The sequence below is a fragment of the Diorhabda carinulata genome, chromosome 12 (genome assembly GCF_026250575.1).
Source record: "Diorhabda carinulata isolate Delta chromosome 12, icDioCari1.1, whole genome shotgun sequence".
NCBI classification, from domain to species: Eukaryota; Metazoa; Arthropoda; class Insecta; order Coleoptera; family Chrysomelidae; genus Diorhabda; species Diorhabda carinulata.
The window spans coordinates 4,827,829-4,844,112 of record NC_079471.1 but is presented as its reverse complement, the minus strand read 5'-3'; the positions used below and the strand labels follow the sequence as shown (position 1 = coordinate 4,844,112).

The 16,284-nt window shown below is 30.8% G+C and overlaps 1 protein-coding gene across 2 annotated transcripts in view; it reads left to right on the top strand.

The window, feature by feature from the left end:
• The window catches only part of LOC130899871 (uncharacterized), a 34,098-nt gene extending 18,057 nt beyond the window's left edge, over positions 1–16,041 (top strand). For both annotated transcript variants that reach the window (XM_057810033.1, XM_057810034.1), the window contains exons 3-4: positions 11,578–11,839; positions 13,873–16,041. In XM_057810033.1, the coding sequence (XP_057666016.1) occupies positions 11,578–11,839; positions 13,873–14,047 (437 nt within the window). In that variant the 3' untranslated portion in view covers positions 14,048–16,041. The remainder of the gene's footprint in view (positions 1–11,577; positions 11,840–13,872) is intronic.
• Positions 16,042–16,284: the final 243 nt, after the last annotated feature.

Sequence of the window (16,284 nt, the reverse complement as noted above, 5' to 3'; positions counted from 1 at the left end):
AGTTCCAGTTAATTTCTTTTTTTTTTATTGTTTGATCAACTCGTATATTAAATCTGTACAATGTTTTGTTGCTGCTGTATAATATATAAAGCGAAAGCTCAAGGACAGTCCCTCAATAAATGTTTTATTACTCTAAGAATGTATCTTTTTGTATATTTGCAGAAACATTGTTTTATAAATACTACTTGTTGTTTTTTGAATGTTTTTATGAAATTTTTCTCATAAAATTCGAAATCATTCCAAGATATTAAGAACATATTATTTCGTGTGGTGGTTTCGAAGTTTTCCTATTAATCTATGGTTCCAGTAATATTTAAAAGTGGAAGAGTTGAAAAAGGTGGAAAATTACAATTTAAATTTAATTTTATTCATAATTAGTTATTGCTAAGACGTCTTGTATAATTCACATCTGCACAATATTCAAGACAACGTATAATTGAATACTTTCCAGACATATGAACTAAATGATTATGTTGTTTAGAATTCAAAGCATGGTCAGTAACACCACGAGTTCATCTAAGGACTGACAGTTTTTTTAAAGAACGTTCAATCAAATTTGAACAACCTACATTAATATTCAAGTGGATTCCAGCGATAGGACATGTCTGGAAATGCGTCAACATTCTCGTCTAACATAAGCTTAAAATTTTAGTTAGACATGCTGAATTTTTTCGCCTACAACATGAATATATGAAATAAAATTAAACCGTAGTTGCCGTTAATACGTGAGGTGCGACCAATATATTTTTTACTGTTAAATCGCCCTGATTTTATCTCGAAAATAGGTAGCAGCCATCATTTAGATTATGCATTGTTTTATAATTTAAAAATTTTGCCCATCTCTCATCAAATATTTTCTCGTTACTAGATTGTAGTTGATGAAAATATTTAAGAAGTTGTATATATCCACCTTCCACATTTTTTTGAATGTTAATGATTCGAAAACACTGTCGAAAGTGTGAACATTAACTCTGAGGAGACCGTCAGATCTATAGACCTTTTTGAAGATATAGACATCGCTAATGGCTCTAAAAATAGAAGAGAGGCGTAACCCGTTGACCAGTTTCTATGTTATTGCACCTCTTTAGAGCGGCCCACTACTATCTCTCGTTTGGAGTCTCCTATCCGAACTGAAAACCACGCCATACTTATAGCTATTTGATTCATGTGGCTAAACATTCTCCAGTAGACGCTTTCTAACACCAACCATAATTAAGCACCATTAGTCAAGTGAATCAAGACGTAGTCGTAATATAAACCCATTTATACGGGGGGAGAAAGTTTAATTTCCAGATCCGATATTATATATATATATTGAATTACGTCTCATCCGAAAAGATATCTATATCAACAAAAAGATAAACCGTCACGTTCTTCCGCATTCAAGATGAATTTAAAATTAGATTCCATATTATTTAAACCAGATTTACTGTGCAGTTGGTAGTTTTTGAAATCCAATATTGAAAAAAATGCAAAACACGTCACCAAAAAACTGAGATAATTAATAAGATAAAATCTATGAAACAAAAAAGTAAAGTTAGATTAGGGTCATACTATTTTCATCACTATGGCCCTTTTAGCCGAAAAGAAAGGCAAGAAATTCCAATGATGGTGGGTTACAAAGACAGAATTCGAAGTCATGAAGGAGCATCTACTTTATTTAACGAAACACAATTTGGAAGACTTCCAATCGCGAAACGTAAGGGCTGCTACAACATCTGGAAGACCAGGGATGAGCGACGATGCAAAGTAAGATATTTTCCAGTCAGTAAAAGTCAATCTTCACGCAACTACAACAGAAATTGCTTGACAACAAAATGTTAATCAGTGGTTTGTAGTAAAGTTTTTGATGAAAGAAAAACTTAACTCATACGAAATTGATGACTATCTCTCAGGAGATGATCCCGACAGACTTTTAGAATTTCGTAAAATCTTCATGTGGCATTGTGAAAATCCAAATTTTCTCAATAGTGCCCGCAAAAAACCAAATTTAAGTAGGAATCGTCAATAGAAGATCTATTGGTCTTCATTTCTTCCGCAGGAATTCAACAGCTGAGCGATATTTGGAATATCTTCATCTAGCAGTGCTTCCGGATTTAATTGCAGTATATTCAGATCCAAATAATAAAGAAAATATGTATACCATTATTTACTTACTCTTAAAATGACTCTTATAACTTCGCAGATGATCGAAAACTTTGTAAATCAGGTCTACTTTGCTTGTCAGATAGTTTGAACAATTTTGTGAATACATTTGTGCTCCTAATAAATAAAACTATTCGGTATTTTCCATAGTTTCGTCCATACATACCGAAATACAAAATTATTACGAAAACAAAAAGCAGTACAAACGTCAAAAAGAATAACAAAATTTTTAGGTTAGTCGAGTTTATGAATAGGGTCATAGACGTCAAACGGCAAACGTCACGCGCAAACGGCAACGGCAAACGGAAAGTCAAGTTTATGAATCGGCCTTAAGACATGGATAAACATCAAATCAAACCAATTATCAGAATTGTCAAGAAATAACGAGAACAAAATTATTAAATGAATGGATTTATTGATATCTGTTTTATTTTATTTACCATGCAATTTTGGTTACATAAATTAAGATTTTTGTTGATATTTATTGTTTGCTATCGGTAAAAAATGCGGGATATGCTCTCGCGACGAGAGTCCCACGACTTTTTTAATTGTTTTTCTTATAATTTTTCAAGCAGGAAAACTATCAGAAAATATGTTATGGTAGTAACAATATTTATTGAAACATAAATATTTATAAACTATGACATTTATAACTTCATCGACAACGTTAAACTTTCTTTATATAAGTCACTTTAATCAAATTGGTAGTTGTATAAAAATTATAGTTCCCAGTTTTATGTTTCGTACGAGGAATAGAATATTGTTGGAGTAGACCGTTTTCCAAGAACGACAAAGAAGAAATGAAATAAAAGACCCTCATTCTCTTGGTAGTTTAGACAGGAAATTACTTTTCTTTATAATGTGGTTACTAATTTTGTTGAAAGAATTTATGTCTACGTTGACTCTTACTTACGAAATATTCTAAATAAATTTCGATGAGACTATTTGCTGGATCGTACGATCTTATGAAGGTTTTATTTCTTATTCCTTTTTAATACCTTATTATATATTTGCACCCGACGGAAAAACTCATAATATAGTCACAAAAATATCCTCTGCATTCATATCTTTTTAATTATTAAAATTTTAAATTATTTATCATTGTTATTGCCAAACCATAAAATATAATTAACATATTGATTCATTTCTATTTTAATTATCTTTGATACTTATTTAATGGCTTCAATGCGAGTGAAGCCGCGGCTAAAAGCTAGTCAATAATGTTTGTTCAATTTTATCTTAATGCGAGTTGATGAACAATATTTCTAGTCAACTCCTGAAGAGTGTAAATGAATAAACTTGACGGTTTTTTAAAGCCATGTATAATAGGCCAAATTGGAAATTGCAGACGTCTGAATGTAACGGGTGAGTCTGAAGGTATCGGTATAGTTCAATAACATTTCGCACAATTTTTTATGAATAATCCAGCCAATTCAAAAATGCTACAGCATTTTTAACTGTTTCTTCAGGGTCGGTAGCAGTATCCATCAATTTGAACAATATATCATTGCCGGGCAATGACTGTTGTGTTTTGAAGTTAATAGCGTCAACATCGATATTTCTTGCGGCTATAATAACTCGTTCAAGAAGCCGCGCATGATACATACCCCCACTTGGATGCATACACCAAAATTCATTCAAGTCCATCCAGTCATTTAGTTGCAGTATAAATAATTAACTTAAATACCGACTGCAAGACCATCTGCCGGGTTGATTTGTGAATCTAAAACATCCAGGGCACCGCCAATCAAACGCATACAAAAAAATTTGACCAAATCGGTCCAGTCGTAAGGAATTCAGTGACAAACACACGTACAGTAGAAGTATATATATATATAAAGATTGGCAACCGATGAAAATTCAATTTTTGAACATCTAGAAACGTTGAAAAGACTTTTCATAAAATAAAAATTAAATCATTTTGTACAATTGTCCTTACCAAGACAATCTCTTACTTTTCAAGTTAATTTTGAGATCAAATTGTTCTGTATTTGTATTCTATTGTTAAGAGTTGAAAGTGGCCCCAAAATAACTAATAAACAATCATGAATCTAAATACTTGTCATCAATGAAAAATTAGGTTCTACAAATGCATTTAAGGAGAAATATACAAATGTCAAAAATGAAGAAGAGGAGTGATTTAAACTGACTAGAGTGGATGCTATACGAGGATGTTTCATATTATAAAAGAGGATGAAACATTAGTTTCCATCTGGTAGTAAAAATATTTCTGAGTGATCTGCATTTCTGAATTAACACTCCGCTTCCCTTATGTTGAAAAGACGGTAATATTAACCACAAGTTTTGAATTTCGAAGAAACTACACTTTATAATGGCAAAAGAAAGATGGAAAAACTTGATAAAAAATACTAAGACGATGATAATAAGATGAAACTAGAAGATACATAAGATAAAACTAGAAAAAACAAGAACTGATAAGGTAAATATTGGAAAATAGGAAAAATAAAGATTGATACAGAAGATATAGGAAGCACGAACTGAGAAACAGAAAGAAAGATCGAGGAGAAGCTGAAGAAGAGAAATGAAGCTTTCGATGGCTAATGTTACCGTACAGAATGTATTTCCGGAAAATCCAAAACCAAATATGAAATTGTATACAAAAATTTTCAAGATATGTGTTGCAGTGAGAACATTATTCAATCGAACAAAGAAAATATACTTTTGACATATTTCAACGAATTTAGCGGTAAATATAAAAATTAATAACTCAATCAATAAAGGGAATTAGTTAAAATTATCTTCCTTTTTTTAACGTCAACTGGGGAAAAATGCAGAAAATTTCAAGCCAGAATAACTCAATGATTTCATAAACGTAAATTTTTATCGGCCTTTTGAAAATTAATAAACAAACTAATTTTGAAACAGAAGACACGTAAAATCAAGAAAATTTAGGAACATAAACATATTAAAAGGTCTAAGAAATAGGAAATTAAAGAAATTAGGTATAATTGCACAAAAAAAACTTCAGCTTCTTCTATGATAGCATTTACGTTAACAAGATTGATACTTCTTTGCCAAAAACTATATTTGCAAGCTTCCGTAGAGCACTAAAAGCATTGTTTCAAGCTTAGTTTCAGTTACACAGTATTTTTGAAAATTATTATGAGACCCGTTTTAAATAATTAATTTTTTTAATTTTAACGAATATTGATTATGTAAGTATCTGTTGTCAGCACTAACGCCTTACTGAAACTGCTATAATTGCTTCCAAATTACACAAATTTAATTTTATTTCAGATTTTGAATCCCAAAATAGAGTGTTACACAAGTTTTGACGTTTAAATCTTGGAGGAAAATGCAAATTAAATTATATCGCAACACGAAAATTTCTTACTAAATACATAACTTAGTAACGATTCATTAATTAAATGTTAATTGTCTGGAATGTGGGATGGTTTTAATTGCCAAGACCTTCGTCTTTCATGCACTCAGAGGTATAGTACTACGGAGTTACTCAGTGTTCACACTTCTAGAGAATGTAGATAGATGTTTCGTCCTCTGTGCAACAAAATCTTCACCTCGCATTACCTGCTAGGTCTAGCGTCTCTAGATGTTTGTTGAGGCGATAGTGTCCCAAAAATTTGATTTATTATCATCTCCATGAAGTTATTTTTATCACCCCATTCTTTGATACTATTAGTTATCTATTTGTACCGGATTGTGTCCTCTGAATTATCCTTTTCAGTTATATAAACATGCAGCAGTCGATATCCTTTTCAGTTATCGGTCTTCCTGAATACATATGTATATATAAACATGCAGCAGTCGATGCAGCGCTCTATTTTATATCGTAAAATGTGAAAACTGGGATAACTTTTATAAGAAATAATTAATTTTGGAAAATATAGTACCAAAACATATTCACGAAAGATTGTTGAAAATAAACAAGGATTATATACTTTTAATTCATAACAGTATAAAAATTTTGAAATTATTCACGTGGAGGACGGTCAAAAAGTGCAACAACATCAAAATAATTAGCAAAATTACCTGATATAATTATACAAAATCATCTATCAAGGAAGAGAGATAAGTTATTGGTATTTTATTACGCAGTATCTTAAATTACAATTATCTTTGCAAAGTTGATGTTGCATTTGGAGGGTTTCAGAAAAGATAAAAAAGAATTTGTACGACTTTCGATTACTGTACATATTTATTGAGGTTATATCCTCTTATACATCTCAAAAAATATTACGAACTGTTGCCAGATCAATCCTAATCGCTAGTTGTCTCCTTCTGATTTCTAGCTGTTCTCATATACCAAGAAATGCATGTAGAACCATTTCTATGATACAAAGTGACAATAAGAGTCGTGTAAGCATTTAGAATACTTGAACCAGTGCAATGAATTCCAGGGAGAGTATATCAAATAATAAAATCTTTATTCTACAAGAAATCATGCTTTGTAAACGAGAAAAGTTATTAAATAGTCAGATCTATAATGAACCGTAGCTGTGAACAGATTCCTGGTATTAGATATCTGGAAATTCTTGAGGAAGAATTGACATAAATATGTGACCATTAATCAAAAAACTAGCTATAAATTTGGAAGAACTAGATATATTTAATTTATAACTATCAAAACAATTTAGAAAGAAATTGAAGAAGTATAACTCTTTACTACATGGAAATATATAGAAAAAATAGTTTTTTTTATAGATACGTGATCGTTGGCACAACAGGATGAATCTGGATTCAAGAAGATAATACGATCTAAAGTGAGACTTTTGTGTGAAAAGCTGGAGACAATCATTTAGAATTATATTATGACAGAAGAAATCCGACTACATTTTCATTGAATAGAATTAAATAAAAAGTAACTCGATTACTCACACTCACACATAAACATAATAATCGAAATTTGCTTCAAAAATAGGTTAACTTCTAATAGAGTAAAAATCTATTTGGAAAATTATTTAGTGGATTTACTACGCCAACTATAATTTCCGTTTGGTTAAAAATATAAATTTGCCAGTTATGAATTCGACGAATTTTATTTTTAAAAATTGTTAATACATTACATAGTGTCCCAATTTTCGAATACCCACTAAAATCTAACAAAATAAGGTTAAAATTAGTCGTTTTGAAAATAGAATGTCATCGTTTAAACAATTATTCAGTGTGGAAAAACAGACACACAGAGAATGAAAATCTGATGAAAACAATAAAATATTACAAAACTTTCATTCTAATGAAGAAATTGTGACATACAAAAAAAGGGGTTACTTAGCGTTCGGAAGAAAAACAAGAATTTTGGAAACGTGGCCACTATGATCTCCTCCCAAATTTTTGTTCTGCGAGTTTAAAACGGAAAGTAATAACACGTTGACAGGTATGTAGCGAACGTGGCAACGGTTGGTAACCAAATTTGGTCGTGGTGAAGACAAGAATTTGATCCGGTACGTTATCATGGTAATACATTAAATTTTTCTTCATTCAATAGAACGGTTTTCCTCCAATTTGTAGTCAAATCGGTCCAATAATTCAACATAGTACAGACTGTTTTGCTATTTTCCAGTCGAAAAAGGCTACACCTTTTGCATACTTTTGAGTTATTGATTTTTTTGTAAAAAATTTCACCGTTGCAAGCCCTTATAAATTATTTTTTTACGAGGATACCCTTAAAGATATGAAAATGGTTTCTATTCGGTTGCTTTTAGCAAGGTCAGACGTATTTGATTCTATGTTGAAAAATTTTTCATTTCATACATGGTGTGTATAAAAAGTGTTCAAAGTTTAACTTCATAAATATCAAATTTCTTTATTTTTTTAAATAGAACTACCCGGTTTTTTCTATTTTAATGCATTCAGGGGATAAAAATAAGGCAAATTCATGTAATTTTCTATACCTAAACCTTACCGTTATCCAGATATTAAATGTTTTATATAAATTTTTAGAAATGCAGGTGTGGTCTAAATTTTATTTCAACCCGTTGATACAAGCACTAAGAAATAAAAAAGTATTTTACTTTAACTTGTCAAGGTCTGTAAAAAAATCAAATCAAATTCTATTTACTAATCCCATTCCAACTAGTCGTTCCCGAAATATTTATTTAACAAGTTTCAATTTTTTATGTATACTTTTAGTAGGCTTTGTAATAAATGACATTTATTTAATTGTCACAAGTCAATTATATTAGTTTTTAGTGTAATTAGTCAATTACAAAAACATGTACTTTATTCGCTGCAAGTTATCCAGATAGACCACGACCAAACTCGCGTACTATTTGAAGAATCCCCAACAATACGGTTTTTGAAAATATTTTAATTATAAAGATTGTCTCCGAAAACCCAAACGTAAGAATTTTCATGATTTTACTATAAGTATATCGCCATATACAGATAGTTTTAACTCATCGTGGGACGCCCTGTATAAATATATTTGTTGAAACTAGAAATCATCATGATAATAATATTTTCGTTTATTAATGATATCTGTCACATCAAATATAGAAGTTATTGTTTTGTTTTAAACATATTTTTTTCAAAAAACAACAAACGATGAATACCCAAGTGAAAATTAATGGATGTTTGTGTTAGAAAGGAGAAAAATAATGTCATAATATTCTGCTAACCGTTACTGAGATCTCCACATTAGTATGCGTGAAATATCACTCCAACGCATTAGTCAGAAGTAGGTCGTGAATAACCTCCACGTGTATAAAGTGCATCCCAACTAGATTATCTTCATAGGTTAGCTTTTTACAAGAGGACACAACAAACGATTTGTGTGTTTTCCACGAAAATTGAATAGTGAACACGCATGATTTTCATTATTACTTCAACAAAACTAATTAATTTATGGATATTTGGAATGGAATTTTCAGAGAATACGTAATTAGGTCATATTTCTTTAATGATTTTTTTAATTTTCACACAATTGAGGTCCAGTTCATTATACAAACATATAAATAATATTTTTTTGAAAAGTAGATATGCTAAAGAAGTTTAAACTCGTTCATTAGGATTATCAAAAATTACTGTCGAGATATGTAGCAAATGAATTTAAAAATAAAATAGTTATTTTCCTAACAAGTGCGGGAAAGACACTTTACGCATGAGTTAGGAACATTATTTTCTACGACCGTATATACAAAAAGTATAGTAACCCATTTTTCTAAAATTATTTTATTCCAACAAACATAATAATATACAAAACTTTAACTAAAAACTACTAATTATTATAAATATTAATATTGAAAACACAACTTGTTGCATTCTGTAGACTAGTAAGAATTGCCGGTTCAGTGGAGTTATTGAGGATGGCATGGGTTGCAGGTCGCATAAAAATGACGATGACGGCAACGGTTTTAAGTCATTTGGCAGGTAACAGCTCGGAATTAGTTTCATTTGCAGCCTTCAAAATGGCTTTGGGAAGTTCTTCGTCGGATGAATCCATTAATATTATTGTATCGGATTCGGTTTAATGTAGTTTAATTTAGAAGAAGATTCGGTCACTTCCAAGACGTTTTGAACAACTTTGACGTTTTAGTAACATTTGCATGGTTATATAAAAAATATCTGTATTATTTTATATTTTCAAAAAATTAAAAATGCTACAAAAAGCTAGAAAAGGTTTAAATTTTATTTGATGGGCTATTTCGTAAATATTTATTTACCTGTAGTAACAATAGTTATAATCTCAGAAGTAAAAAACTATCTAATAAGGTCAAAATTTGTATAATTAGTGAGGGAAAGTGACACTTTCAAAACTAAAAAGCGTGGCGGAAAGTGGGTTAAAACGCACGGTCGTAGAAAAAACTTTTATCGACATTGAGGACACATTCAACTTGGTGTTCATAATTAGATATTCACGTTGAATATTATTATAGGTTATGTTTACTAAATTTTCTTAGATAAACGAAATAGTACTAAAATTTGAGAAAATGATAAATTTGCCAAATGAAATGAGGGGAAGTACCAAATATAATTTTCAAAACAATACACAAACATTTTAATTTTAATCAAAAAAAGTACACTTTTCAGATCACTTTATTATATTTAGTTTGAAAACTGCTTCTCATAATAATTAATCATTAATTTATTTAATAATTTTCAGAGGAAACGGAGTAGGTAACCCTCTATGAATCTATGTCATGTTTATCTTTTCAAAAGTGAACAAATGATAAAAAATACATCTTTGTTACTTTATTAATTTCCAAATAGTTTTAAAGTCTTTCCGTTATGTTTATTTAATGAAACAATTAAACTACAGCTGTAACTATTTTCAGTTCAATGTGCTTTAGTTTTTTTTTAATTTATACTTACTTTTCACTTTTTAGTTTGATGCGTTACAAACATGGTTTTTTAAACTATATTTATTCAATTCATACCACCTTCGTACAATGGCTTCCCTGCTCATATACCTGCATCTCGTCGAAACTTTCGTAGTTGGCTAGTTTTCAGAAGATCGGAGGTTCGAATCCTCTGTCGAACTGAACAATAAGTTCCTTGCACTTAGTCTAAAGGCAAGTTACAAAAAAACAATCCCACATACAGGTGAAGCTAATATAAGCGTGTTGAAAATAGGGCGAATTTAGGGTTCTATTCTAAAACCAACAAAAAAACGTTTACAAAAAAAAATAAATAAGAAAATAGACGAATTTCTAGAGGGAGACTATGTGATAGAGAGCTAGAACAGACGCTGATATAAGAATTATAGGGTACCAGAAGCATAGTAGAAAAGAAATACGAATGTCGAGATGGTTAGATGAGGTAGGGACGAAGTTAGAAAGAATAAGATGGAGAAACTGATATCCAATATGGATATGGAAGTAGAAAGTCGTGCTGATAAATCTGAATGTGTAAGGATATAAAGACTGAGCCTTTCCTGAAAACCTCCATAAAACGTATTTTGGTGGGATTGTAAACAAACTCTGACTCTTGAACTACGTACATAATTGCACAAATATTCTCTTCTGTATCCTAAATTAAAGATAGCAGATTCATAATTAATTGTTTTCTGTTTTCGTTCCAGTGTATGAAAAAGACATTTATTATTTGAGCCAACGCTGTTTGGTAACAAAGCGTCGTGAGTGTCAAACACGTTAACTCAATATTTTTGTAATAATTACTACTCTTAATATTTACCGTCGTTTTATCTACTATTTATCTACTTAAATACAGTTTTTTTAATGTTGCTGAAAATAATATCAAATGTGTCTTTAAACTTGAAAATATGCTGTTGTTAAATTATTTTTAAATGAATAAGTTTTACATATTACTTGTCAATGAAGTTTTTATGTTGATGACTACAAAATCTATTTTATAAATATTGAGATGTATGTCCTACAACGGAGCAAGGAACCTTATGTAAAATATAATCTATTAACTGATTTCTGTTTTTTTTACATAGATTATAATTCATCGTCTGGTAAGTTACATTGATTATTATATTTTCATTTCTAGAATATCAATACGCAATAAGGCCAAGGAAAATGGAGGATGAGAGATTAGAAGAAGCGATGCGAGTTCTAAGTAAACTGTTGATTCTCCCATGGCCCAGTGGTGAAAGCCCTTTTATATATATTGAAAGTCCAAGGAAACCAATATATAACGAAAATACCAATATACCTGATATTATTGGAGAAGACGGCGATGGTATAGGGCCTACCCCATCGAAGAGGATGAGATATTATAGAAAATATCCATGGAAAAGGGAAAATATGGGGTAAATATTGAATTTGTATCTAAATTTTATATATCGTTTATCTCGAGGGATATGATGCGATATACATCAAGTTATTTCATTCTAAAGCAGTGAATTTATAGATACTGACTCAGTAAACATATAGTTTCAACAAAAATCGTATAAATTCTTAGTGGATTTTGTTGTTAGAAAATTCATAATATAATATTTACTACAGGGTTGGTCAACATTCTGTTATATACAAGAATAATGAAGAGACAATTTTTTTGGTCCTACTCGTTTTAGTTCAAAAGTGCTAATTTTCTATCTTATTCTGGCATAAAGATCTCGATTCTTGTACCACATTAAAAGAAACTTATCATTTACAATGCCCCAAAAAAATTGAGAGTTATAAAGTTGTATAAACTCATAGACAAAACTCGAAATGGTGTAAACTTTACCCACATTGCCACTCAATTCAATTAAGACATCTCTTTTCAAGGTATACTTGATATTAAATAACAAATGAAACCTTGTGTAAAATGTAACAAAGTACAAGAAGTTCTCATTTCACTAGCTCAAATATATCCCCAAATAATAATAAAAGCCAGATACTCAATTGTCTTCTAAAGCTATTCATTCTGAAACATTCTATGTAGTTGACACTACTCATACTTCAAATCTGCTTTCATCGTTTCAAATGATGATATTTCTTTGGTTTGAAGATTTGCGATAAGTTCTCTTCATCAAAAGTTGAATTTGAAAATTTTTTTGTAGTTGGATTATTATTAAATAAATAATTTTTCCATATGTAAATGAAGTTTTTATGTTGATGACTTCATAATCTATTTTATAAATATTGAGATGTATGTCTTACAACAGAACAAGGAACCTTATAAATAATATAACTTCTATTTTTTGTTGCTCTAGATTTTGGTTTAGCGAAATATTCTAATAATATCCTATATGATTTCACATTTTTACTGATACGTTTTTTTTATGTAATGGCAATTCAAAATGAAATGAAAAATCAATGCACTTTTCATCTATTTTCTGTAATGTGAATCAATATATATGAAATAAATTTTATTTCAATTTTTCGCCATGACATTCCAAGTTGTATTTTATAACACAAAGTTTTAAGCCGTTTATTTCTATAAAACTTTCTCGAATTCTGTGCACTGTATATTCATTACTAATATCATACAAAGATGGTCCCTGTATTTTCAACGTAACTCCTTTTAGCTCCATTTTTTCTCAAATCTGGGAGCGGACGACCATACTCGTCGCTGATAGTTTTTCCTTTTTCAAGATGGAAAAGTAAATGGAAATTATCTTACGCACTTCTCAAAAAATCGACACCATGACCTTACCTGCAGATGGAATGGTCTCTGCCTTCTTTGTACCTGGTTCTTCTTTTTCAATCCATTTTTTTGAATGTTGGGATGAAATAATGGACCCACGTTCCATCAATGGTTGTCAAACGGCTTTATTTCTATAAAACGCCACCCATCTTGCGTACAGCTTTCTCGTGTCGAAATTCCCAATTAATTTGCGATGTACCGCACTTTTTTAAATGTTTACTATGTCTGCTAGCTCGCGCACTTTCAGTCGACGATCATCCAGTACCGCTTTGTGGATTTTCTTCAACATTTCTGGAGTCGTCACCTTATTTAGTCGATGCTGGTATTCGTAGGTCGTACTGCCTCATTTAGACACTGGTAATAAATAGTTTACTGTCGATAACGAAGGAGCAGTCCCGCTCAGAGTAGAATCTAGTTCAGCTTTTATATTGGTTGAGCTAAGGCATTCCTAATAAAAGTATTGTATCATATAACTATGACCAATTTTTTCCATGTTTACAAATTCAAACGTTCACTATTGATGGCTGCCAAACAAATACCAAACAACGTATCATCTTAAAACTTGAAATATATACTGTATAAATCGTGTTCTTTTCAATACAGTGGTATTTATCAAGCAACAACCGCCATCTTTAGGTCATGCCAGGTACTTCTGGGACCATCCTCGTGTTTCAATTTAATAATTCTGATATGATATTTTCTTTGTTACAGATATGATCCTGAAAATCCCTTTGTATGCTACCCGTCAAAATCGGAAATTCATCGATTATTAGTAGCTCTACACGATACTCGATACAACGGATACAAAGGATCTCCTGTAGAATTTTGCAGCAGAAAGCGACCCGCGCATACTATTTTAACCAATATGCATTTTAGTGGAAAATAAAAAACACATATCAAGATTACCTTACATCTATCATACGGAAATTTTAATATCTACGTGGAAAATTTGTGATTACGAATAGAGTGTACATTATGGTTCTACTTGGATATTGTTTTTGTAAAATCTATCAACTATTAAAATGAGTTGTTCATTATAAACATTGAGTCTCAATCTCAATAAACTTTTTGATATGTTTTCGATAGAAATGGAACGAAAACTCAATCAAATTCTGTAAAATTTATAAGCACTTAATTTTTTTATGATATGTGGTTATTGAAATACCAATTAAAAGTTTATTACTTTTACTTACGAAAAGTTTTGTATATAGATATACTATAACTTTTTCAGTCTCAATAGCACCAACTCAATAACACGAAATTTTGGATTTGAAAACTCATTTAACAAATAAAAAATTCTCACCCACCTTTGATTGCCTTGATAATAATTCTTGTCTACAGAATTTTATTCCGAAACCAGTAATCAGTTGATCGATGTCGAGGTAATTTTTATTTGCAGTTTTCCAAGTTTCCGCAGACAATTCAATAACTTTCATCTCAAATCAATTTTATCTTTTAAAACGTTCTGACTTTACTTGTTTTATATCCAATTTGTTCTCAAGTTAAATGTTTTTTATCAAATGCCATAATTCTATTTTCTTTCAATAACTATCGCCAGTAGTTATTCAAGCTTCGTAATCGCGGATTCAGAGCTTCTCCACAAAAATTAACTGTTCATTGTTGATTTGTGTATTCCGAAAACATACTTGAATAAATTATATACTGTAAATAAGTCCGAACAACTGGGTCCTTCATGTCAGAAACTCAGGGATTCCTTTGATGACCTCATACTAGTCCAAACCCGGGAAGATCTTCCTACCAACCTAACCAAATCTACGACTGCTCGCTGCTTATTATATTTCAATGGATTTAGTAAAAGTGTCCGATTAATTATTTTCCGTGTTTTTATCACATGTAGTTCCATATATTTAACTCCAAATGCTTTTCGCTGTTTCTTGAAAGCGCAAATTTCTTGTGGAAGTTACGAACGGCGGTTCCTCTGGTAGTACTTTTTTCTGTTGTTTCTTCATATGTATCCTTACTGCTTGTCGTAGTTCCGATGTTTCCTCGGTTCTAGATTCCGTAATCTTCCCTGGTGTATTCCGTTATCTTAATATTGAGGTAGCCCAAATTTACTTAGATCTGCTGGATCCTGCTGCATCAAGGGGAGCTCAGCTCTTACCTTAGACCGATGTTTTGTAGGGCTTGTGAGTTTTTTGTGATTATTCTTAACAGTTTATTTCATACGCTGTAGATACATACAGCTTGATGAGAATAATCGTGATCCTGATAAGGTCAGCTCCAGCTTGGATCATTCGTCTTTAGTTGAGTGCTACCAGTCATCTTGTATCCTTGAACGTTGGTCCTCCGTATAGGATGACTTTCAGGTATTTCTTTTCCTGTTATGTTCACGTTGTCTTCTGTTATCTTTCTGTGTTTTTTTTTTTTTGAACAGAAATTATTAAATATTTTCTACGTTATCGTTTACTTTCCACGTTATATAATAATCGATTAGATTTATGGCTTAAGCCTTAACGTTATCATTGCTAGTTTTATTTGAGGTGCAAATTGTCACCAGTAATATTTCAATGTCATTATGCCTAAGTATACCACAATAATTCCATCAGTCTGATTTCGCAGGCTTGGTAGCAAATCTTAATTATGTTTATTCATTAATTTATGAGTTATATACTTCGCATTTATGAAATGTTTCAATAACACTCATTAACTTAAAAAATTGAAAGTATTTGTGATTGAATGGACTCAAAATGCACGAAAATCATATATGAAAATAATGTTTGAAATGTCACTACACTTTAAAATTAAGACTGTTAGTTAAGTGAAGTTTCGTCTTTATAATATTGTACTCATTAAACCTGTTAATAAATGTATGTGTGAAGAATGAGCATCAATAAATGTTGTTTTTGTTTATTGATATAATTTGAGTATTTTATTCCTAGCACTTGTTCAAAGTAGATTTGTTGCCGAAGAAAGTTTAGCTTTTGCTGACTAATTAAGAAAAATTCATGCTTAAAAACTTAATTTGAATGATTTTTCATGTCGCATAGCTCCTGGTGCATAAGCTTTCCTTACTCTTGGGAAGTGGAGTTTCAATATATTTGGAAATGGAAATTCAATATAATTTTGAGATTTTTCGTTTCCGAGAAGATTCTGCATAACAGA